The sequence below is a fragment of the Pseudorca crassidens genome, chromosome 3 (assembly GCF_039906515.1).
Source record: "Pseudorca crassidens isolate mPseCra1 chromosome 3, mPseCra1.hap1, whole genome shotgun sequence".
NCBI classification, from domain to species: Eukaryota; Metazoa; Chordata; class Mammalia; order Artiodactyla; family Delphinidae; genus Pseudorca; species Pseudorca crassidens.
The window spans coordinates 77,010,169-77,035,523 of NC_090298.1; the positions used below are offsets into that span (position 1 = coordinate 77,010,169).

General features: G+C 34.1%; 1 protein-coding gene across 10 annotated transcripts in view; it reads right to left on the reverse strand.

The window, feature by feature from the left end:
• SKIC3 (SKI3 subunit of superkiller complex) overlaps window positions 1–25,355 on the reverse strand; it is a 158,309-nt gene continuing 132,954 nt past the window's right edge. For all 10 annotated transcript variants that reach the window (XM_067731261.1, XM_067731255.1, XM_067731254.1 and 7 more), the window contains 11 exons: window positions 24,630–24,851; window positions 23,500–23,572; window positions 22,580–22,633; window positions 22,162–22,273; window positions 18,738–18,866; window positions 15,341–15,456; window positions 13,027–13,185; window positions 9,336–9,488; window positions 4,443–4,573; window positions 2,514–2,637; window positions 1–795 (listed from right to left, as the gene is read on the reverse strand). In XM_067731261.1, the coding sequence (XP_067587362.1) occupies window positions 721–795; window positions 2,514–2,637; window positions 4,443–4,573; window positions 9,336–9,488; window positions 13,027–13,185; window positions 15,341–15,456; window positions 18,738–18,866; window positions 22,162–22,273; window positions 22,580–22,633; window positions 23,500–23,572; window positions 24,630–24,851 (1,348 nt within the window). In that variant the 3' untranslated portion in view covers window positions 1–720. The remainder of the gene's footprint in view (window positions 796–2,513; window positions 2,638–4,442; window positions 4,574–9,335; window positions 9,489–13,026; window positions 13,186–15,340; window positions 15,457–18,737; window positions 18,867–22,161; window positions 22,274–22,579; window positions 22,634–23,499; window positions 23,573–24,629; window positions 24,852–25,355) is intronic.

Sequence of the window (25,355 nt, forward strand, 5' to 3'; positions counted from 1 at the left end):
GCCATTTCTTTTTTTTTTATTTAAGGAAGTTCATCTTTTCATCATGATTGAAGGAACTGCATGACCAGTTAAATATTGTCAGCACTATTTTCCAAAATTTTTCATTAATGTTTTACATGCAACCTTACACCTGAGTGTTCTGAATTACATAAACATATCCATTAGCAGTCTAAGATTCACCTAACATCTTCTTCAACAGAATCCAAGATGAACCACTAGTAAAACAGATTATAAGATTATCTGGATTTTAGATGAGTTGGTCTGCTGAACTCTAGAATTCACAGAAGGAATTAAATCTTTGAATTTGTTGTTTAACAAATACAATTCTGCATTGTGCTAATCTCCTTTTGCATATTATTTAGCAAATGGCTATTAAGGCTTTATTGTAAGGGATTACCAAAAAACAGTCCAATGGTGAACCATGCAAGATAGAGAAAATAATGATTTACAAATAACTAATGAACAACTAAGGGAACCATGGTTTTTCCTTTCATTATAGACTTCTCAAAATCAAAGATATTTTTCAAATTAAAGTTATATTAAGAGTTTATGGAAAATTATACCCCTAGCTTAAGAACTTAAACATCTTTAGATTTAAAAAAGGAATGGATGATTATAACTATAGTTTTTTAAATGTTGCTTTGGGGAAAAGTCTTGATTCTTTGTTTCATTCTCTCTAATAGCTTTTTCTTTGCTTGCTTACTATAAAATAAAGCATTGTTATTGTGAGGACAATTTCTGATTCAGTTCCAGTGCTCTTGTATCTCCATGAGTTTTGGCATTGTTTACCAGCACCTGTGGGAAATTATATACAGGAAATGTTAGTATTTTCTTTATTAACAATACCTACATTTAGAGTCATTGAAGTCAAGTAAGCCAAAGGGCAGCAGGCAATATCAAACTACACAAAAGTGACTATGTGCAAACTTTCTGTCATTTTTGCTGAAATAAACTGTTCTAACAAAGCTAACATCAGAGATAAGCACAATTTACTCAAATGCTCAACAGTACAGATGTCAACATTTTGATTGTTACCACCGCCAGCACTGCATAAAGTTAAAGGTTTTGTTTGGAGGCTTTGGTTTACAATACTGTCACCTTTAAACCCTTACCCCAAAAGACCATTTTATGCATAGAATTGTTCAAATGACATTGCTCTCCTTTAAAACCACAGCTTAGGATCAAGGCTTGGGTTCTAAGCTCTATTAAGAACCTTTCCATAAGTTTCATCAGTTCCACAAACTAGAAGCTTTAATTTTAGTTTATCATTTGATTACTAAAACATTTTTTGGTTGTTCATTTTCAAACACTGTGAAGGATCCGAGATGTTGCTCTATCTGCAAGCTAACAAGTTAGCCTGTCACAGTTTCATGATGGGACACCTGGGTCAGAGACAAATGTCTTTATCATTCATGGTGTAGCAAACGACATGAGTATCAACATATTTGCATCTGTTCCCCTCCTAAGTCTCAAAGGGGTGACATGGATGGATGCATATAGTTTCCCACATACACAGTGGGTTGACAAAAGGGGAACCTTAGATTTAAGCCTAGGCACCTAGGAGACTTGAATCTTTTATAATTGGCAGTAAACATGCCTATTCCTTGCTCTGGAGGGAGACACTTATCTCCATCGCCCAAGGCTGGGGTTGTTTAAAAAAGGCTTCTCATTAATTTTCATTGTTTTTAAAACTCTTGGCTGAAGTTATAAGAATTTTAACTCAGTACATGTCATACAGACTCTACCTTTTAAAAAAGAATACACACACACACACATACATTTGACCCTTGAACAACATGCGGATTAGGGATGAAGACCCTCTACATGCTCAAAAATCCACATATAACTTATAGTCAGCCACCCAAATAGGCAGTTCCTTGGTATCCATGGATTCAACTAATCAAGGATCGTGTAGTACTGTAGTATTTACTATCAAAAAAAAAAATCCAAGTGTAAGGGGACCCACACCATTTATTTAAACCTGCATTCTTCAAGACTCAACTGTACATGTTTATATATTTAGAAACCAGACCCATCCCACGAGAAGTGGAGTAGAAATTGTCATATGAATTTTACAGAAAAGACAATAAGAAGTAAAATAATCTTTCCAAAGATAATATGAACATTCCATTAATTTCTGCTACTTCTAAACCTATCCTATCTACCTATTTGCCTCCACTGCAATGGTCATAAGAAATACTACAACCAGAACCCAGAGCCTTCATCTATCTTTTCTTATGCTACATAGCACATCAGGAGAATATATTTCCTACAGGTTAAATCAGTGGTTCTCAACCAGGGGTGATTACACCTCAGATATTATTTGGCAATGTCTAGAAGACATTTTCAGTTGTTATAAGTGGGGTGGAGGAAGGAGGACAATGCTACTGGCATCTAGTGGTTAGAGTGGTTAGGGATGCTATTAGACATCCTACAACGCACAGGAAAGCAACCCTTAGCCCTCACCCAACAAAGGTCCAAGATTAATAACTTTAATACAATCAATGCCTTACATCAATGAGCTCGTAGTCATTTTTGGCATGTAAGTGTCTCAGAAGGTACCAACGTGCTGTTGAAACAATAGATTTGGGATACCCAGGCTGATACACCACTCTCTCTAAAAGTCGCCGTGTCTCTCTGGGGAAAAGATATTTACTTTCAGTCCAAAGCATATAAATTAATATAAGATATTTCATATACTAGCCTCAAACACACATTATCTTTCTCATTCTTTTGCAGACAACGTGCTGATTACTTCATGAATTCTTTCATCCTTGTAATGAAAAAGATAGTAATAATGGTTAACATTTACTAAGTATTTATTATGTGCTACGTAGTATGCCAAGTGTTTTACTCATATGGTCACATTTAACATTCACAACCTTATAATGTAGGCTGCTGCTATTATTCTCATTTTACAAATAAGTAAATTAAGGCTCTTTCCAAATAGAATGGGAAAATGACCCCTATTTCATGAGCACTTCTGACTACTCTACTTCTAATCCCTCTTGAAGGTAGACAGAAAATAAATTATGCAAAGATAATACAGAGTGGAACAAGAAGAAATATTTAACATCTACACTAGAGGCTAAGTGTATAATATCAGGCTTTTAGTATATATTTTTAAGAACGTGTACAATATATGAACCTATGTAATAACAGGCTGATTTACAGTTGTGTTCTAATTTTTTCTTTCCAAATTTACTAACATCTATGGCTCTAAACACTTCTGTATGGGTAGAAACAACACAAATTGTGGTAACTTCAGAACTGCTGAATAGGAAGATTTTGTAGGTAGCAACTGGTTTGAAGTAGGAGCTAAAGAAGAACATGCCCTGAAGATGCTTTTACATAGGAATCACATAGTAAAGCACACTGCTTTTTCTTAGGCGGTATGTTTATTTGAGCTGATTTTGGGTGGTGATAAAAATTATGGGAGGTGCTAACAGAGATTACAGGCAATTGGGGGTTAAGGCTCTCTAAGTCATGTATACTGAGCTGCGGCAGAAAGAGTTCATTAGGAAGTTCACATTATAGCCTAAAACATTTCTTGGTGAAATTAGTCATATAAGAAGTGGCAAAAATAAATAAATATCAGTAAATGATGCTGGAATTGCTAATTAGTCATAGGTCTTATCTCTTCCTTCACTCCTATTTTGTGGTATTGATGTGACCTTTGCCACACATTTATATGTGTTAAGCTCTATGTCTACAATGCTTATTCTGTTTCAGCAATATATGCTCCTAAACCATTGTTTCACTTATGCTTTGTATTATGTGTGATATCCATTAGAGCTAAATATTCTCAGAATTCAAAAATATTCTTGCCTGTTTTTTCATCCATATGACTTTTAAGTAATTTTCTTCAAATTTATTTCTGACCTCATCTCTGCTTCCAATAAAAAGACTGTTAAAATTTAAATTTTATAACTTAAAATTTTTATATTTAAATCTGTAAAGCTTCTAGATTTTCTAGATATAAAAACCACATTATTTATAATATCTCTGCCTTTTTAATATTTATTACTGTTTTTCATAGCTTATTGCCTTGCAGGAATTTATGTCAATCTAGCCTTCAACTTGAGCCTTTTGGGTTTTGTTTGTTTCTAGAATCCACATTTACATTGTTGGCTCATCCTAAAACAGTGAAGAGCAAAAATTCCAAGGCCTTCTTCACTCAAAATGCTGTCATGCAAATCTCTCATATTCTATATCTGGGTACCAAATCACTTTTTTTAAGTAAGACTTTATTTTCTTCCTTACTGGGTTACTAGAACCAGCCTTTCCAAAGTAGAAACATATATATGAATAATATCAAAGTTTGTTAAACTAATTCTAAACCTTTGTGGTTTTTTTTGTTTTTTTTTTAAACCTTTGTTTTGTAGAAGGATTAAAAGTGAAGAATCACTTTGAAGAAAAAAATGAACAAAGATTCTTCATACCTTGCTCCCATTTTGCGTTTGAATTGTAACAAAGCTTGTAAAAGGACAGCAAGCGGACAAAAGCAAAGTTTCAAGGCCTCAGTTGTAGCTTCTTGAACCAAGGATGGCCAGTGATCACTGGAAATATTAGCCTATAAAAATAAAATACAAATATTAAATCATTAAACATTTGACGCGTTTATTTTTTAAATAAATTTATTTATTTATTTTTGGCCGCACTGGGTCTTCGTTGCTGCATGTGGGTTTTCTCTACTTGCAGTGAGCAGGGGCTACTCTTTGCTGCGGTGCATGGGCTTCTCATTGCGGTGGCTTCTCCTGTTGCGGAGCACAGGCTCAAGGCGCACGGGCTTCAGTAGTTGTGGCACACAGACTCAGTAGTTGTGGCTCACAGGCTCAGTTGCTCTGCAGCATGTGGGATCTTTCTGGACCAGGGATCGAACCCATGTCCCCTGCATTGGCAGGTGGATTCTTAACCACTGTGCCACCAGGGAAGTTCTGACATGTTTACTTTAAAAAATGTTATCAGCTCTTATTTGTTGACTGCCTACTTGTCTAAGTTGCCATGTAAATGCTACAGGGATAAAAATTCTTCAAAATGATTAAAATCTGATTCCTGCCCTTATGGAACTACAAAACAAGGCTGACAGGGATTAAGGAAGGTTTCAAAAAGGAGATATCACTTTAAAAACACTAAAATATTTGCTAAAAGAAAATGCACTATTCTATTACATGGGTGAATGAAATCTATCAATTACTAAGCCTCTGGTCTACCAAATATACAAAACTCAATTTAACGTGATTCTTTAATTGGTAGTGTATGAGTTCCACATTTCAAAAATTATCTAAGGAGAGAAGAAAGACTGAAATGAAATATGTTAATAAAATCCCAATATAGGAAAAAAGGTGCAAAGCAGATCAGAGATAAATCAAAGTCATCAATTCTGAAAAACATTTTAAGAATTTCACTTTATGGGGAAAATGTTAAGATATCTATACATTACTTAGGTTGCAAACTTTAGTTTGTTATAGTGTGTACTGACTCAGAAATAATATCGATAAGTAGTTCCAAAGAAACAGTAACTGCAAATAAAATGCTGAACACTCTACTGAATTACATAAGGAAAAAAATGTATTTAAAATCTTTCATTGAAAACCTCAAATTGTAACCAAGAATTCATAATTACAGGTATCTAGAATCCACATTTTAATAAAGTCAATATAATGAGTGAATACACAGTCACTTTCAAACACTAAATTATTTTTTTAAATGTTAGAGCAATAAACTCTGAGTTCAGCACAGGCAAGAGTAATTTGTGTAATCAAGGAAGAGGAAGCCATAGGGATAATGAATATGAAAACAGAGATCAGAGATAATGAGGCATCCTCCATAAAGACGGGAGCAATGGCACCTTGGGTACATCTGGAAAAGAATGTAAGGCAAAGCCCATACTAATAAAATTACTCCTAATATATTTTTAAAAACTAATAACACAAAACTCTCACTGGTTGCTTTTATAATGCACTCTTTAAATTCCAAGAATTCATATAAAGTATCCCGTAAGTTTAGCCCATATTATGATATAACAGTTTCTATATGTAACTGGTATACTAAACAATGTGATTAGAAAAATAAGTATATTTTTGTCTCCCATTATGTTTTTAAAATTTATTATATAAGGGAGACTTTTCCTCATATAATAAGGATGTAAATTACAGTAGGTCCCATGACTCTGACATCCATTCACGAACACGGTCTTAACTAGAATGTTCTCTTTTCAATACTTCAATCTTCTTTCAAAGGTAATATTTACATCCCACTCCCATCTCCTCAGCTCCCAGCTAGGGTATGCTTACAGGGAGCAGCACATGGCTTGTTCCTCCGCCCAACACTCCCACCTTTTCTTACTAACTGTAGTTTCAGGAACCAACTGAAATATCAGAAGTTTGACTGATGCCATCATAAGATGATGCTCTTTAGGCCTGACAGATATTTAAAGATCTTTTTCTCATCCAGACTTTCCTAGCTTTATCAGAGACTCTCAACTTTACGCATAGTCTCTTATTGCAGGACCAGCTATGAAATCTGTGGAGCTCAATGTCAAAAAACAAAAACAAAAACAAAAACATGCAGGGCCCTTTGTTACAAAATGATTAATTTCAAGATGGCGGTTGCAGAGCGTTAAACCCAGTGTGGAGGCCTATGCAGGTGCACAGGTAGGATGCACACCCACGAAGCAGTCCTGCTCAGCTGCAGTTCCACTAACCTAGGTGAATGAACTATTCCACTTACTCTCCTCACATGCTATGGCAATCTGGAAACCTTTAGCTTCCTTTCTGCTAGATCCCATCATTCCTCTAGGTGGCTCTACATGTCAGGATCTAAGATAATTCCCATGGCAGTCCACTATCTCAGCTGGCATCACTCATTCCTGGCCCTAACAAGCTCTAGGAGCACTGCTGACCCCACGCTGCAGCAACCCTCCTTCACAAGACGGAGGGCATCTTGTACCCAAACATTCACTCCTACCCACTTTTGGGATTCACCCACTGCTGACCACTCTGTCCCAGAAGCATGCAGTCACTTTCTAAAACATGAGCAACTCTTCCCAGCAGGTGGAGAGCCAAAGCTTCCGAGGCATGTGTCAGATACCTGTCCATGTGCTTCTAGACGTGTGCCTCCCGGACCTCAGAGGTCACACATCAAAGCCTCGCTCTCTCTGGCAGCGAGACTCCCTTCCTCTGGTGGGCACCTGTGTGTGGAAACGTGCCAGGGGGACGACAGGGGAGGCAACAGCTTTCTCCAGAGAGATTTCTTCCCAATCCTCCAACTCTGCTCTTCTAATCCTTTTATAGCTTCCTTATAGGTTACTCTTCTACACACTTCAGAAATCTGTATCTTGGTCTGATATTTCTCTTTGGAATCTGATATTTAATATCTCAGGGGAAACTTTCAGTTTAATAGCCTTTTCATATATTATTACACATACAATAGCTTCTCTTAAAACAGTCTAATTTTAATATACCCAACCTCTGCACACTGCCAGCTCTTTACCAGAGAAATATGACATCTCCTTATAATAATTGCTGGGTATCAAATCTTATAACAAGCAAATTAGATGTGGATGGTGCTTTAAAGTTTACAAAGGCATTTGTAATGTTAACTTCATTTGATATTCCTAATACCTAGGCAAAGTAGGTATTACTACCTCCACTATTACCAAAAAAGGTTGGGGGAGCTCTAGACAGCTTAATTGGCTGAAGTTTTCACAGGTTGTAACTGGTAGAACCAGAACCAAGGCTCTTATAGAAAACACTTTTGTGGTGGTAGTAGTGGTGGGGCAATGGGGGCAGGTATACCTGGGTATTACTAAATTGTAAGCTAATTTTCCCATCTGTAAAATAAGGTTCTTATGAATATTAATGAAGTTAATATGTATAAAGCACTGTAACAGAACCTAGCACAGGCTAAGTGTTCTGTATGTTTGCTATTATTATTGCTATTTTTATTTTATTTCAGGGCAGATTTAATTTCCCAGCATGAAGAACAAACAAACAAAAAACCACATCACTAATAATATTTAACTAACAAATAATAAGTTAGACTAAAAGGGTATCGACTTCTCCAGTTCACATATTCAAGAGCATTTATAGGTGCTACATGTGGCTTCCATAGCCCACCGACTGCCAATGTCACAAAGACTTTTGTTAAATATAAACATGAGACAAACAAAACAAAATGTTTGGTGATCTAGAATTACCATTAACCACCATTTCTTTCCAGCCAAATCATCTCAAATTTGACTACCATTAGTCTAGTCATTCAAAAACCATTGGTGGAGGAGCTCCTATATATAAGGCAGAGTGGTAAAGCAAAGATGCAAAGATGAACAAAACATGGCCCCAACCTAAGGAACTCTGAAATGTGCTCCACAGTAATAGCACCAAAGCTGAATAAATTTCCTAATTCTTATATTTCTTTGGCAAAATGTCTAGTTAAAGCAAGTAAATAACGTTGACAATGGACTATTATGGCAAAAGCATGAGTTAATTCAGGCCTGTCTAGGTAATTTCTTCCAAAACAAAAAATGACATTTTATCTTTTAATTACAGAAATAACATGCATATGATAAAAAATTCAAACACTATCAAAGGATATAAAATGAAAAATTCTCCTCCACTATCCCTTAAAGACCCCTAGGTACTATCCTCCAGAATAACTGCCATTAAATTTCCTTTGTATCTTCTTGTATCTTTCCACGTGCCTATTAGCGTGCACACATGTACACACACACACACACACACACGATATAGAGATATATATTCTTAAAAATTCATACCACACACATATACACTCAAATAGCATATCATACACACTGTTCTGGAGTTTGCTCCTCCATGCAGCCACTTAAATATTTATCTTGAAAAGTTTTCCACACTAGTATATAAGACTTCTAGATTAATATACCTACCTTGGTATCAGAAAACATATCAAGTCAAAAATTACTAGAAATTCCTCTTACAGAATGTCAAATTGAACTAAGAAATGACTAAAATGTTAATTATTGGTATCTTTGTCACTGATGAGTAGCTGGGTTAATTCTAACTTAAATCACCAAGAAACAAAAATGTATATTCTGCCATAATTCAACTTTTAAAATTGCAATCTTTGTTTTTTCCCCCTAAACACTGACAGTGTCCTGCTAGAGTCTATAGGTTTATGTTATGTTACTCTTATGTCCATCAAAAAGCCCAAATACAAAGTCTATGAGGAGACCACACTAGAAGGTGATGAAACTATAGGAACTCAATGGAATATCACTATGTAAAAAACTTTTATCTTAAAGAAAAATAAAAGAGTCAACTTTTCACATCATAATTATAACATGATCTTACCATGCAGACTTCTAATGCAAGCAGTGCTAGTCTCAACAGGCTTGAGAGTTTCCCACTCCAGCTACCCTGTTGGGATGCTACTTGTAGACTCTTCCTATAACACATCTCTGCAGCACCCATCATTCCTTGGGACTGATATATGTGTGCCAGCCACTGAGGAACAGCAAGAGAAAAGGACCCAAAAGATTTTAGTTTCGTACACAGTCTACTTCCAACAAATTCAATAAACTTTGATGAAACTAAATTTTTAATTTAATTATTGATAAATTTTGTGCCTCCAAAACAAAAATCACAGGTCAAAAAAGGGGTAGCCATCTTGCCCATTCTACTGGCAACAGCCACATCCAGTCTGAAGCCTTAAAAAGTCTCCCAAGATGGCAAGTCAGGAACAAAATCAAAATGCAATATAATTTTTTATACATTACAGATGTAACATTTGAAAATCAATGCAATCTACCACATTAACAGAATAAAGAAGCATTCTCATAGATGGCCCCCACCCCAAATCCACTCATTCATGATAAAAAACAAATCTCTCTTGACAAACTCAGAAAAGGATTTCCTTAATCTGAAACATAATTTGGACAGCCATTTTAGAATCTGATAAATACCTACAAAAACCTAAAGCAAAAATTATAATTATGAAATCACAAATGTTTTCTATCTGAGGTAGAGAATAAGACAAGAATGTTCCCTTATCACCACTCTGCTTAACACTGTAATTGAGGCTCTATAAACAGTGCAATAAGGCAAGAAAAAAATTTAACATAAAAATATTAGGAAAAAAAAAGTAAAACTTCATTATTTCTAAAGGACGTAATTGTGTATACAGAAAACCCAAAACCATTTCAAAAGAATAAGTGAATTTAGCAAGGTTTCTGGAAGGTCAGGATATAAAAATCAACGGTATTTCTAAATGTTTGACACCAACATACAGAAAAAAATACCACTTGCAATGGAACAACAAAAAAAATCAACTACCCGGAAATAAATTTAACACAAAAATGTAAAAGACCTCTATTGCAAAAATTTTAAAACACTGCTGAGAGAAATTCAGAGCTTAAACAAGGAGGAATATAACATTTATGGATAGAGAAACTCAATAGTAATACTTTGTCAATTCTCCCCAAATTAAACTATAGATTCATGTAATTCCAATCAAGATCTCTGTAGGACTTTTGTTTGGCGGGGAGAGTAAGGGTACTTGACAATTTACATGTAAATGCAAAACACCTAAAGTGACTGAGACACACTTGAAGGAAAACAAGAAAGTTGGAGGTCTTAATATTACCTCCACATATCAAAACTACTTATAAAACAATAAGCAAGAATAAACAAATAGATCAATGAAAAAGAAGGAAAAGAACAGGGAGCCTTAAAAGACCCAGTCACCTGATTTATGACAAAAGCATCACTACAATTTAGTGGGGACATAATGGTCTTTTCAAAGGATGGTACTGGGACAATTACACATCCATATGGAAAAAAATGAACCTTGACCCTGCAACACTCACAAAAATTAATCCAGTATGGATCATAGACCTACATGTGAAAGGTAAAACAACAGTTTCTAAAGAAAAACAGAAAAATATCTTCATAAACTTGGAGTAAGAGTTCTTGAGTAGAACACCTCAATAACGCATTAGCCATTAAAAAAATGATAAATTAGACTTCATTAAGATTAAGAACTATTCATCAAAAAATAATATTAAGAAAATGTTAAGCCAAGGTGCAGATGTGAGAAAATATCTGCAATACAGATATCCAAAAATGTGTCTGTATCCAGAAAATATGATTCCAACAATTCAGTAAGAAAACAGCATATGAAAAACTACAGTAAAGAAAAGGTAATTTAAAAAGAGGAAATCCAAAGATCCAATAAGTATATGAAAAGTGGCTCAACAGCATTTGTCATCAGGTAAATTCAAATTAAAACCACCACAAGATACTATTACCTACATATCCTTTGGAAAGGGAAAACAATAACCACGATCTGGCAATATCAGCAATTGGAATGTTCATAATTTGCTGGTGGGAATGTAAACTGGACATCCATTTAAAAAAACCATTTGACAGAATCTACTAAAGTCAATATACACATACTCTATCACCCAACAAAAGGCATATCCCAGAATGGACACAGCACCATTAATCATAATAGCCAAAACCTGGAAACACAGTTGACCCATGAACAACACGGATGTAACTTATAGTCAACCTCCGTATCCATGGTTCCGAGGATTGAACCAACCATGGACTATTGAAAAATATCCATTTATTAGTTGACCCGTGCAGTCGTGCAGTTCAAACCCATTATGTTCAAGGGTCAACTGTAATCCAAACAGTAAAAGGGATATTTTACAGTATATTCATAAAAATAAATGAAAAAAAACTATGGCTTCATGAATTTCAACTAAATGAAACAACTAAATGAATTTCACTGACGTGATGTTGAGTAAAACCAGATACAAAGTGATACTCCATTTATATCAAGTTCAAAAACAGGCAAAATTAGATAGAAGTGATAGAGGACAGAATAGTGTTCCCCTTTTCTTTTGGACATAGGGGGCAATCACAAAGGGAGAGCATGGGGAAGGCAGCTAGGCTGCAGAAAATGTTCTATATCTTGATATAGGTCGTGGTTAAAAAGGTACATACATATAATGAGTATAAGATTTTTACACTCTTTTCTTTGTGAATTATATCACAGTATAAAAGAAAACACATATACTAACTCTAAGACTTTACCTACTGTATAATTTATCCTTTAATTTTCCCTTTTAGTTTGACAAGGTGTTTTTCCCCTTGATAAAGAACATGAGATCATCAATATCCAGTTGACCTTAGAATTAAAGTATCTTAACTCTCATATGGCAAATTTACTCTGAGAGGGAAAAAAGCACCATATTTCTTCAAGGATTAGAGTAAACAAAGTGGCTTAACTTGCATAGTCCAACTATTTTACACCATTAGATAATCTTTTTAAGCAGGACATCAAAACTGTTGACATAACAAAAGATCAAAATGAAGAACTGTAGTAAAATAAGCTTCTGTAAAACCTATATCAAAAAGTCCCTTGATACTATCTTGTGGTACAGAAAGAACTATAACAAATTGAGTAAAGTAATTATATGCTTTTTGTGTTTTACTATCAATTAGAATAAAGCACACAGTGATCATTATGTATTTGTCCTTGTGGTAAGCAGAGCCAGCTAAAAGGGCAGACAGTCTATTGATTGAGGCATCAGTCCTGAAAAGAACTATTTCTAAAGGCACTAAAAACCCATTAAAATCTTGGATATAGGTTACCTGTAAAGTAGCTAAGGAAAAACTACACACATCCCCTCTAAAGACAGTTAAACACCATTATGGTAACTTTATTATAAAATGTTTGTAACACTTAGCTCTCTTACACCAATCCTATGTAAAAGACAGTATTTTCAACACTATTTTAAATGGAGAAAATTTACAATCAACAATGTTAAAAGCTTCGAAGCCGTGCAGCAGCAGATTCTAAATGAATATTCAACTTCCTTAGTTTCTCTAACCACAATACCCTTTAAAGCCTGAAAATGAGAGATATACAGTGAATCTAAAGGCAAGACAAAAATGTAGCATACCCCTGACCTCATTTAATATCACAGAGCATTTTAATTCAGGACTCACATAAGAAAAGAGAGAATTTATTTACCTGCCAAGCTGGAACAGAGGTTGAGTTGGACATGACTGTTTTTTGCAGCTCTTCAAGTACAGCATCTGGGAGAGGTTTTTGTGACTCTAGGAGTGGTTTACATTGAACTTGTCTCAAAAGTAAGATAACAGCTGGCTGATCAGGGTTACTTTTTAAATTCTAAAAATCAAACCCCAAACAGAAATACATCAAACAGGTTCTTAAATGTTAAATGTAAAAGGCAAATAAGCTATTCTCCATATTGAAAAAAAACCCCTGACTTTAACCTTTTCTTATTAAAAAGTAAACAACAGCAAAAGTCAACAGAACACTGAACATCTTGGGAATACCAAACTCTACACTTAAATAAGCTCTAAAATCAGTAATGCTATTACTGTAGCTATAAGTTGTTAATCTTAGATTTAGTATGTCCCTTTGACTTGGTTTATTCTTAAGTGATATCTTGAAAAATTTAGGTACTACATATAAACAGCTGAACTAAGAAAACATAAAATTAACAGTGAAAGCTAAAACTAATCCTTATTGGAAGAAACTTAACTTTTTTTTTTTTAATTAATTAATTTATTTATTTTTGGCTGTGTTGGGTCTTCGTTTCTGTGCGAGGGCTTTCTCTAGTTGCGGCAAGCGGGGGCCACTCTTCATTGTGATGCACGGGCCTCTCACTGTCGCGGCCTCTCTTGTTGCGGAGCACAGGCTCCAGAGGCGCAGGCTCAGTAGTTGTGGCTCATGGGCCTAGTTGCTCCACGGTATGTGGGATCTTCCCAGACCAGGGCTCGAACCCGTGTCCCCTGCATTGGCAGGCAGACTCTCAACCACTGTGCCACCAGGGAAGCCCAAACTTAACTTTTTTTAAGAGGGAAAGAGTTATAAATTTTTTCCTTTCTCAACCTCTTAACAAAGACACTCATTGTCCTTCCTCCAGGCACAGACTTCTTACACACTGGGAGTAAGAGAAATGACCCATTTACCCAGGCCATTTATTTATACCTTAAAACACATACACACACATATAAATGTATTGTATGTGTGTGTGTGTGTATACATATATATACATACACAATATGTGTATGTTGTATATGTGTATATGTGCGTGCATATATTCTATATGTATATACATATATACATACAATATACACATACAAGAAGAAGTTAAGGAGATTCTCTAAACAAGTCCTTCCACTATTGTTTTAAACATTTCTTTCTTTATTGCTTGTCTCTCAATGACATAATTCTTTATTTTCTATTATTAGGTCATAGTCCTAAATGTCCTTATTTCTGAAATGTGACTGCTTTCTTCTAAGTAAGAGACTGGGACATTAAAATGACAAGTAAAGGTTCATAAAAGTATCCCTTATTCTGTCAGAGGGAGCACGAATCAACTGTCAATTTATGCTTACTAAACATTCCCTGTATTATACTAAACTGTCCTGAACCTAGGTGGAATTTCTTAAATAAAAGAGAAAATGTATTATTCTGATTTTCAGAGAATTCAAGGACCAAAGGGATCTTCAAAGATCCATTCTTCTCTCTCTGCAAAATTTATATTGATCTTTCAAAAAACATTTCTAGAAAGACACCACCTTCTCCCTGGTAAGCATTTATGAAAACAGATGTTTTCAGGAAAAAATGATGTTTAAAACTCCCCTTATTCATTAAATTATTTTTGAGTTGGTTTATGAAACTGATTTGTTCATTCAATAAATATTTACTGAGACCCTACTATGGGTTGGGCAAGGTGTAAGAATTTATTCACACAGCCTACAATCCACGTAGGTAAAAACTGACTACTCAATAGTTCCCGTCACCCACTTAACAATCCCCACAGTCATTCTACATTGTTCAGAACTTTGGAAAAATGTAGGGATACTGGAAAACATAGCATTCTGAAGAGAGTAACTAGAAATCAAAGGAAAATACTGCTTCCATAATGGTGCCAAAAAAAAAAATAGATTAAAACCTTGAGTCTTAAGAGTCAGAAAAATGTGAGCTCAAACAGCAACTCCATCAATTTCTACCTGTGAACTCCTGTGCAAATTACTTACCCTCTTTAAGCCTTAGTTTTCTCACTTGTAAAAATGGGGATAATAATAAATACCTATGTCATAGGATTGTTGTGAAGGTCAAATACAAAGTACTAAATGTATTAACTAGCTTACAGTAATTACTCAGTTAATATTGGGTATTATTATCATCATCATCACCACCACCGCCACCACCACCACCACCAAATGCTCTTTAAATAATGTGCATTCTATTTTTGAAGTTATTTTCCAAGTAGGATAAGAATCCATGAATCTCAATTCCATAACAATACCTTTGTGCAGAGGGCTTCAGCTTCAGCTATTCTTCTTGTGTCTATTAGACCAGTGACAGCTTGGGAGAGAGACCACTTTTCAAGAGATTGGTTGTAATTTTCAAAGAATTCTTTGTCTTTATTAAAAAAAAAGTCAATGTTACTTTTTTCTGCAATTTATAATGTGTTCTCAGAGAAGTAATCAGTTGTTAAGAAGTATTAAAATTAAATTACCATGCATATACAACTTTTACACATACCACTGGAATACCATAGACTATCTCAACATGAGACAGGTTTCTGCAAAGTTTCATAGCAGGAACATTTACAGCTGAATAACTTAAGACTTTATATACTTGTGACTTACATTAAAAAACATCACTATCTTCAGTAAAACTGAAAATACTTCATTGAAAAAAAGTGAAGATTTATTGCAATATAACTGACTTATGATAAACTGCACATATCCACATATTCAAGCTGTAAATCTGATGACTTTTGACATAAGAATATATCTGTGAACCATCACTACTATCAAGATAATACACATACCCATCATCATGAAAAGTTTCCTCCTACTACTTTGTAATCACTTCTGTCTCCAACCCATCTCTCCTCCTTTCCTCTGTCCCCAATCACTAATCATTTTCACTCACAATAGATCAGTTTGCATTACCTAAAATTTCATATAAATGGAATCATAAAATATAAACTCTGGCATCTTTCATAGAAGCTAACGTGGTAAATTACATTCATTTTCAAATATTAAAGCAACCTTGCATTCCTAGAATAAACCTCACTTGATCATTAAGTATTACTATCTTTTTTATGTGTTACTGGATTTGAATTGCTAAAGTTTTGTTATAAATTTCTACATCTGTAGTTCTGTAGTTTTCTTGTAATGTCTTTGTCTGGTTTTGGTATCTGCATAATGCTGATCTCACAGAAGAAGTCAGGAAGTGTTACCACCTTTTCAATTTTCTGGAAGAGTTTGTATAGAACTGGTATTATTTCTTACTTAAATGTTTGCTGGAATCCATCTGGTCCTGGAGTTTTCTTTATAAGAAGATTTTTAACTATAAATTCCGTGTCTTTAATAGATATAAAGCTATTCAGTTTATTTCTTCTTAAGTGAGCTCTGTATCTTTTAAGGAATTTATCCATTGTATCTACATCGCCAAATTTAACGGCATAAAGTTCTTCTTAAGATTCTCTTATGAGCCTTTTAATAGCTATAGTGTTGTACCTGCTTTAAATCCTGACAATGGTACTCTCTGTTATTTTCCTGATGCCTGGCTAGGTTTATCAATTTCATTGATCTTCTCAAAGAACTAGATTTTGCTTTTGCTGATTTTCTGTTTTCTATTTCATTGATCTCTACTCTATTTTCTTTTCTTCTGCTTACTTTGCATTTAATTTCCCCTTCCTTTTTCTAATTTCTCAAGGCACAGCTGAGATCATCGATTTGAGGCCCTTCTTATTTTCTAATGTGGATATATAATGCTAATATTTTCATATAAGCAGTGTTTTAGGAGTATTATAGAATTTTATATGTTGTTTTTTCATTTTCATGAAGTTCAAAATATTTTCTAATTTCCCTTCTGCCATATTCTTTGACCTGGATTATTTAGAAGTATGTTATTAAGTTTTCAAATATTTGAGAATTTTCCAGATTTTTTGGTTATTGATTTTTAAATTAATTCCATTGTATTAAGGTAACATACTTTGTATGATTTGAATCCTTTTAAATTTACTTAGACCTGTTTTATGGCTCATAATATGATATATATGGGTAAATAGTCTGTGTACACTTGACAAAAATATGCATTCTGTTGTTGTTAGGAGAATTGTTCTATAAGTTCTAACTAGGTCAAGTTAGTTGATAGTGTTTTTCAAGTTTTTAATTATATTTTTACTAATTTTCTGTCCAATTGTTCTATCAATTATCAAAAGAAGAGTGTTGAATCTCTATAATTATGAATTTATTTATCTCTCCTTTCAGTTCTATAAGTTTGTTTCATGTATTTTTCCATAATTTTTCATTTTTTCTACCTATTTTATTGGGAAATACAACACAGATTTTATGTGTTTTGAAGCTTTGCTACTGGGTGCCTAAATTGTCCTCTTGATGAATTGATTCCAATGTGAAATGACCCTCCTTATCACTGGAAACATTCTTTGCTCTGAAATCTTAATTTGTAGGAAATTAACGTGGCCACTCCAGCTGTCTTTTGATTAGTGTTGGCATGGTATATCTTTTTCCATTCTTTTACTTTTTAGGTCATTTTTGTCTTTTTATTTGCATCTTTTTAAAATTGATGTATAGCTGATTTACAATGTTTCAGGTGTACAGCAAAGTGATTCAGTTATACATATATATAAATATATACATATAGATTCTTTTTTAGATTCTTTTCCATTATAAGTTATTACAAGATACTGAATGTAGTTCCCTGTGCTATAAAGTAGGTCCTTGCTGTTCTTCTATCTTATATATAGTACTGTGAGGTTATTTTGGTCTTTAAATATAGATTTATATTTTGTTTATGTTTCTTTTAAGCAGTATATAGTTAGCTCTTGCTTTTTTATCCAGTCTGTCAATCTGTGCCTTTTAACTGGGGTATTTAGACCATTATGCTTAACTTGATTATTGATATGGTTGGGTTTAACTCTATTGTGTTGTTTTCTCTTTATTCTATGTTCCCTTTTCCTCCTTTTTGTAGTATATAATTCCATTTTTTCTTTACTGTCTACTTTAAGGTTTAGAGTATTCATCTTTAACGTGTCACAGTCTACCTTTAAGTACAGTTGACCCTCTGTATCTATGGATATGGAACCCATGGATATGCAGAGTCAACTATTACTACATCATTTTATGTAAGGGAGTTGTGCATCGGTAGATTTTGGTATCTGAGGAGGGTCATGAAACAAATCCCCCACAAATCCTTACGGATGACTGTAATATTATACCACTTCACTTACAGTATAAAAACTTTACAACAAAATACTTCCATTTTCCCCTCCTGGCCTCTGTGCTATTGTCATATGTGCGTTAAACAGTAAATTACATGTTAAAGAGATTTCTATCGTGTGTCACTTGTGGATCTGTTTCTATTGATTGATTCTTCTCATTATGGGTGGTATTTTCCTGCTTATTTGCATGCCTATTAAGCTTTAACTGGATACCAGACATTGTGAATTTTACCTTGCTGAATGCTGGATATTTCTGTATTCCTATAATGTTCTTGAGCTTTGTTCTGTATGCAGGTAAACTCCTTAAGCCTTGTTTTTAAGCTTTGTTAGATGAGAATATAATAGCCTTTCATGTAAGGCTAATTCTGCCTACTACCCTTTGGCAATATCCTTCTGAATTGTTTATCTTGAATATATCATGTATGAAATGCTTCTTTAAACTTACTTGAAGCAGAAACAGCAGATAACAGTGCCAAGTGTAAATCCATCCTCTTTGGCTGAGTGTTCTTCACTAGGGCCAGTTTAGCATCAGCATGACAAGCTGCCATTAGCCCAGCCCAGACAGCAGGATCACCTAAACACAGGAAATACAGTTAGGAGGCTGTCAATACCAACACGTTGCTGAAAAACTACCAAAAATGAAAGTAAGAGTTTACAAATACCAACAAATGAAATAAAATAGTATCTCCAGAAAAATTCCATTTTCTTAAAGAAAAACTAGTTCATAAGGCACATTACTATATTCATCCTTTAAGATTTGCCATTTTGGGGCTTCCCTGGTGGCGCAGTGGTTGAGAGTCCGCCTGCCGATGCAGGGGACACGGGTTCGTCCCTGGTCCGGGACGATCCCACATGCCGTGGAGCGGCTGGGCCCGTGAGCCATGGCGGCTGAGCCTGCGCGTCCGGAGCCTGTGCTCCGCAATGGGAGAGGCCACAACAGTGAGAGGCCCGCGTACCGCAAAAAAAAAAAAAAAAAAAAAAAAAAAAATTGCCATTTTTTCCAAACACATCAGAGGATAAAAAATATCCTATTTAACTCTTCTTCCATGGCTGGTTACGTGAGTTGCCTAGAGTACTACGCTGTTGTGGAAAGGTCAATTATATTTACTTTCACTGAATACCAAGGGCAAGTCTCACAGAGACACTTGTGTTCATCACTGTCCCTATATTAAAGGCTCAGTCATGGGAAAAGGAAGATAACACAATTTCTCAGCTCTTAAGAAAAGTCCGAGACAAAGGAAAAGCTCAAGACAACTCCATTTTACCTATGTTCTAACAGCCAAGCATAAAAGTCACTTTATCATTCCAAGGAAGCAATTATGATTACACTGATGTATCCCTTCATCCATTTGATCTCTCCTTCCTTCCTTCACACCTTGATATAGCTTCAGGGGAAGAGGGAAAGCCCAATAGCAGTGGGTTGAGAAGGTAATAAAAGAGATTATGAGTATAGACTCCTCTTTTCAAGAAAGTTAATTGTGAAAAGAGAAAGCTGGATTGGGATTTGGAACTTAGGCTTTTTAATTTGATTGGTCTTTTGTTTCACAAATCATATTTTGCAAGTTAATATTTACATGGTTAATATTTTCAGTACTATTACCCTTAAAAAAACAAATGGATAATTTTTAAATCCTACAAGGGGTTCCAATTAACAATACAGTCATTTAAACATACTTCTTAGCTCTAGTTTTTAATTTTTTTCTTACCTAACTGCCCCATTCAATATATATCTCCTATCAAATGGCTGAAATACATGTATTTCATTTATAGACAGTCAGTATTACTGCTAATTGTACAAGAATCATTAGAAATCTTATGTAGACCAAAAATGTTTATAAAAAATTAAATACATACCTTGATATTATAAAATAATTTCTGCCCAGATAATGCCTACCTTATTTTAAATATCATAAGACATAATTAAATCCAGAATAAGAAAACAGGGACCATTTCCTACAATTTATGGTGAGATCTGAATACTATATAATGAAAGGCAGATGACTGAATCTTAGATCTGGATTTTAGGTCTAACAATGCCACTAATTAACTGTGCAGCCGCTCTTCCTTTGGAACACATAATTCTACAAAATAAGGCATCTAAATCAGATGATGGCTCAGGTGCCCTCAGGTCTAAAATCCTATAATTCCAGTTGAAGTGGACTCAATTTTTGTGTTTGTAAGATTAAGTGAACAACTCATTTAAGGATCTTAGGGTATTCTATAGTTTAGATTTTGGGAGGGGGATGGACATTAGCTGGCAGCAATTTCTTTTGTCACAATTCAAAAGGATTGCTGTCTTCATGAACTCTTCTACAGATAACCAGCAACTCAAATTCCCTATGAAACAAAGTGATAATATAAATATTATACATATATATGTGTATACACATATATATATAATTTATACATATATATGTATTTACACATATATATAATTTATACTATATATATACTAAAAACCTAAAAAAAAATTAATATGGTTTGCTAAAAATACCTTTTAATATCACAGAAGTACTAATCTAACAGACATTGGATTTCTTTCCATTCAATTCTAAATTCCTGGGATTATATTTAAGTTTCTGAAAAGATTCCTTGGAGTACCATCTATCAAAATTGTACTTTGTCTAACTAAAGATCTACAAAGGTTAGATGTACAGCTACTACACATAACTACAATTACATTCACTTTCACTGGACTCCAAACAAGTCTCAAATAAGCACTCAGCTTCATCAGTCAGTCCTTGTTTTAAGCTTCCTATATGACTCTGCTTCCTTGTTTATGAATTTCTCCAGATAAAATGGGAAAATCAGAAAAAATGATTAGAGAAGATCTTAGCTGGGCAATCTCACCTTTCTAAAGTGTATGCCATGTACACAATCAGAGGCTAACATCTATCATTCTAGATCCACAGTAAGAATTCTTGAGAGTAATTCTATATCTAATACTTGTTTGGGAACACCTTTAAAAATCAGAAACTTACCTAACATAGAACATAGATAAAACCAAATGTTTAGGATTTCTTTTTGTTCTAGTTCAAAAATGAAAGAAAGAATAAACAACAGGACATTGGTCTGTTTACTTGTTTTATAAAATGATCTCTGAAGTTTAGTTAGGATCCTTCTCATTTATTGTGAAGACAGTACTGAACCTGTTCTTTGTATGTTTCCCCACAGTCCCTGGCCAAAAGCAATAGCATTCTGATCCAGCAAATGTTTGAAGTGCTCTGGGGGAATATACTGTTTAAAGTTATATTTCATGTTAAAAATAATGTTATGTAAAAATACATCCCATAACCCTACTTTGTTAGACATTCCAATCCTCTATAGCATTTCTCCAGCCGTGGTAACGGAAGCATGCTGATGCAGGTTACATGCAGTTCCTCAGTGCCTTTTGTGACCAATAGCGTACATACGACTCTGGTTAGAACTAAGAAATTAGTTCATGTGAGGCCAGCACCTTGGCAGTTCTAACAGTTACCATACAAGACATATCTCCACTCTTCAAGAAGTTAAGTAACTACACATAAAAATAACTAAACATGTTTATTAAATAATTTAGTAGCTATAAATAAACCTCATTAAACCAGACTGATGGAAAACAGAAATAAAACCACTTTTTGAAAATATATAATGCAGAGTTTCGATAATGGTTAATGAAGTATCTTTATACAGATATTCCTTTGAGCCTGCTTCAATAACTGATTATCTCTTAAATATCAGTAGCTGAATGCAGTAATCAAATAATATGCAAGATCATAAAATATTTTAAAATTCCCTTCTTATTTCATAAAAATACAAACTTTGCCTCTTTAACACAAATGCAAGATGGACGGAATCCTAAATAATGAAATGGATCACATTATATTCACCTGGAGAAAGGAGAGCTGCCTTCTGAATGGCTTTTAGTGCAGTATTTTTCTCACCATCTGCTGAACTGCTTCCCACAGCCAACTGATTTACTGCAGTGTATAGTAGTGCCTTCTACAAAGAGAAAGGAAGGGTGTTAATCAATTCTCTTTATAGCTCCCTGACTTTCAAAGTGATTAAAAGTAGTACTATATTGGATATTGTATGACCCCTAAGCCTAAGAAGAAAAATTATTCATCAATAATATTATTTAACAATATTATTTAACAGTAAATAATATTATTTAACATTTCCAATGTTAAATAATAATAATATTATTTAACATTTCCAATGTTAAATAATAATAATATTATTTAACATTTCCAATGTTAAATAATAATAATATTATTTAACATTTCCTTTGAATTGGGGTAAACTAACCTTTCCATGATTTGAGTCCAGAATATAAGCCACATTTCCTGCTACCGCACCTCCCTATAATAGTAAACAAATTATTACTTATATAAATGCATAAACTTTCACAAAAAAGTAAAAATTAAGACTGATAAAATCTTTACATTAAGTCATTTGAAAGGTTCAGCTTTATCACATTTGTAACTTTTAAACTCCTTAAGTACGAACTTTAAAAAAGCAGTTTAATATTTTTATAAAAGAAAATCTTTTCTCCTATGATCAGTTCAACTCTGCTCTTTTAAAATATTCATTAAAGGTCCAAAAGTTACATGACTTTACAGTAGTAACAAACAAATATACAATTTTATAACAATATACAAGATTGTGAAATGAAGACTGAAAGAAAAAAGAGACCACAAAACTTATTTTAAGATAAACTAACATAGTTTTACTCCATGAAAATTAAGTATTTTTAAAATGTCCACAGTCCCCAGTAAAATAAGTAGCTAAAGTTCAGAGCATCATGAACCTCACCACCACCACCTCAATATTCAACTCAGTACTAAATGTAAGGAAAATATACGCAGCACGATAGTTTTCATAAAGTCGATCTGAAATCCTTAATGTAAAAAAATTCAATTGGACATTTTACCTGGAAAAGAAAGTGAATTATAAGAATAACATAACAATCTATACATGTTCAAAAAAGTCCACCTCCTTCTTTGTATCTTCCATAACACCCAGAGCAGTACAACAGTACATGGAAGAAACTCCGTGTACTAGTTGTTGAATGACTAATGAAAAACTGCACTAAATAACAGAACTCCCTTGCTCTATTAGTTAATTATTTTCCAGAATGATAATGTTAATATTGATACTTTAAAATTATATTATATACCACATCGTAAGTTATTTTGTCTTTTGCTAGAATTTAGAACATTACTCACCTTTGCATTTCGTTGAGTATACTGAGCAACTACTCGGGACAACAAAGACCAAAGAGCAGGATCAGCTGGGTTACTATAATGATCATCAAAAGCACAGGGCTTAGAGATGGTAGTTACTTTAATCACAAAAAGTACTCCCCCAAATCAACATTTTATTTAGTATCTAAGTTAAAAATCTTTTAGACATCTAAAACAAGTTCAAATTAATTCTCTACATGTGGTTAAAAGTGACTGAATTTTTAGAAACATACTTTATATCTCCTATATACACCTACAGTTTTTATTAAAATAAGAAAGAAAACTCAGCAATGTGATGATTACAGAGCCATGAGATCCAATTAGGAAAGGTTAAGGAAATTTTAATACATTGTGTTCAAAGAAAACACAGAGATAAGAACTGTGGAAGGAAAATAAACTACAGATGTAACACTTTACTGCTAAAAATAAATCTAATAAATAACTGCTGTTGCTAGTGATAACAGGTTTCTATTTTCCAAATTTTGAATATTAATGAATGTTTGAGTGGCCAAAAAATTCCTAAAACCATCAAACTGGACGGTATCAGATAACAAACTGACAATAACACAAACCTGAGAATTTGTAAGGGCTTTCATATTAAAACAAGATTTGGTTCAGGAGAATTTGGGGAAAATGTTTTGTGGCCAGTTACAGGTCCCGTATGAGTCCTCCATGTATAAACTGCCTTTACTCAGTATTTCTAATTTTTTTAAAAAGCTTAAAAATCTTTGTCAATTTGTCAAAAATTATATCTTAAAATTTGCATTTAATTGTATTATTAATGAAGTTTCAGATATTTTCTTGTATATTAACCATTTTTATTCCTTCATTTTTGAATAAACTTTTCATGTTCTTAAAAAAAAAAAACGAGATTTGGGGCTTAATCTGAAAGATTTTCTGTTCTCTCTTTACCAACTGAATTTTTTATTTAAATTGTTAGAGGTGAAATAATGTGGAGTCAGTTACCTGATCCTATGTACAGTTTCATAAAACCACAACTTGGTTCCCAAATTTATATGCTTACCTCATTATATAGTCTTAATAAGGTCCAAACATCAAAGACAACTTCATCAAGTATAACTAGACCCCAAGTTCACAAGTACAGAATTTACCTGTGAACAGCTTTAGATGCTTGTCTCTGCACTGCCACAGTGCGACCTTGCAGTGCATAGATCGCTGAAGTAAGAAGGCACCTCTGATAATCATTGTCTTTCTGTTTGCAGTGCTTCAGTAACTCATTAAGTGCAGCTTTGGACAGTGTTGCATCCTGCATTGCCAATCCTAGAGCACACAGGGCTTGAAGGCTTTCCGTGGTTGGTTCTTTTAAGATAGAGCTGTAAATATATTTTTAATTGCCTATTAGCCATGAGTACAATAGTCTGTAACTATTAAAACATACTTAACAGTTGGTAGAAAAAACAATTTACTTATAGATTCACCAAACTACAGTCCGGCTTAAAATAACTATAAAACTAAGTTCCATGGTTTCTAGGAACAGTAATTTCCCTGAATTTCTTTTTTTTTTTGGCTGTGTCAGGTCTTTAGTTATGGCGCGTGGGCTCTGTAGTTTGCGGCACGCAGGCTCAGTAGCTGTGGCGTGTGGCTTAGTTGCCCCATGGCATGTGGGATCTTAGTTCCCCAACCAGGGATCAAACTCATGTCACCTGCATTGCAGAACGGATTCTTTACCACTGGACCACCAGGGAAGTCCCGTTTCCCTGAATTTCTGAAGCAGTTAAAAGTACCAATGGCCTTTGCAGAGCACCAATAGCCAAATTTCCTTTCTGGTCATTTTATCTACGTTTAGAAACAAATATACAGCACAGTCTCTTTGGGTC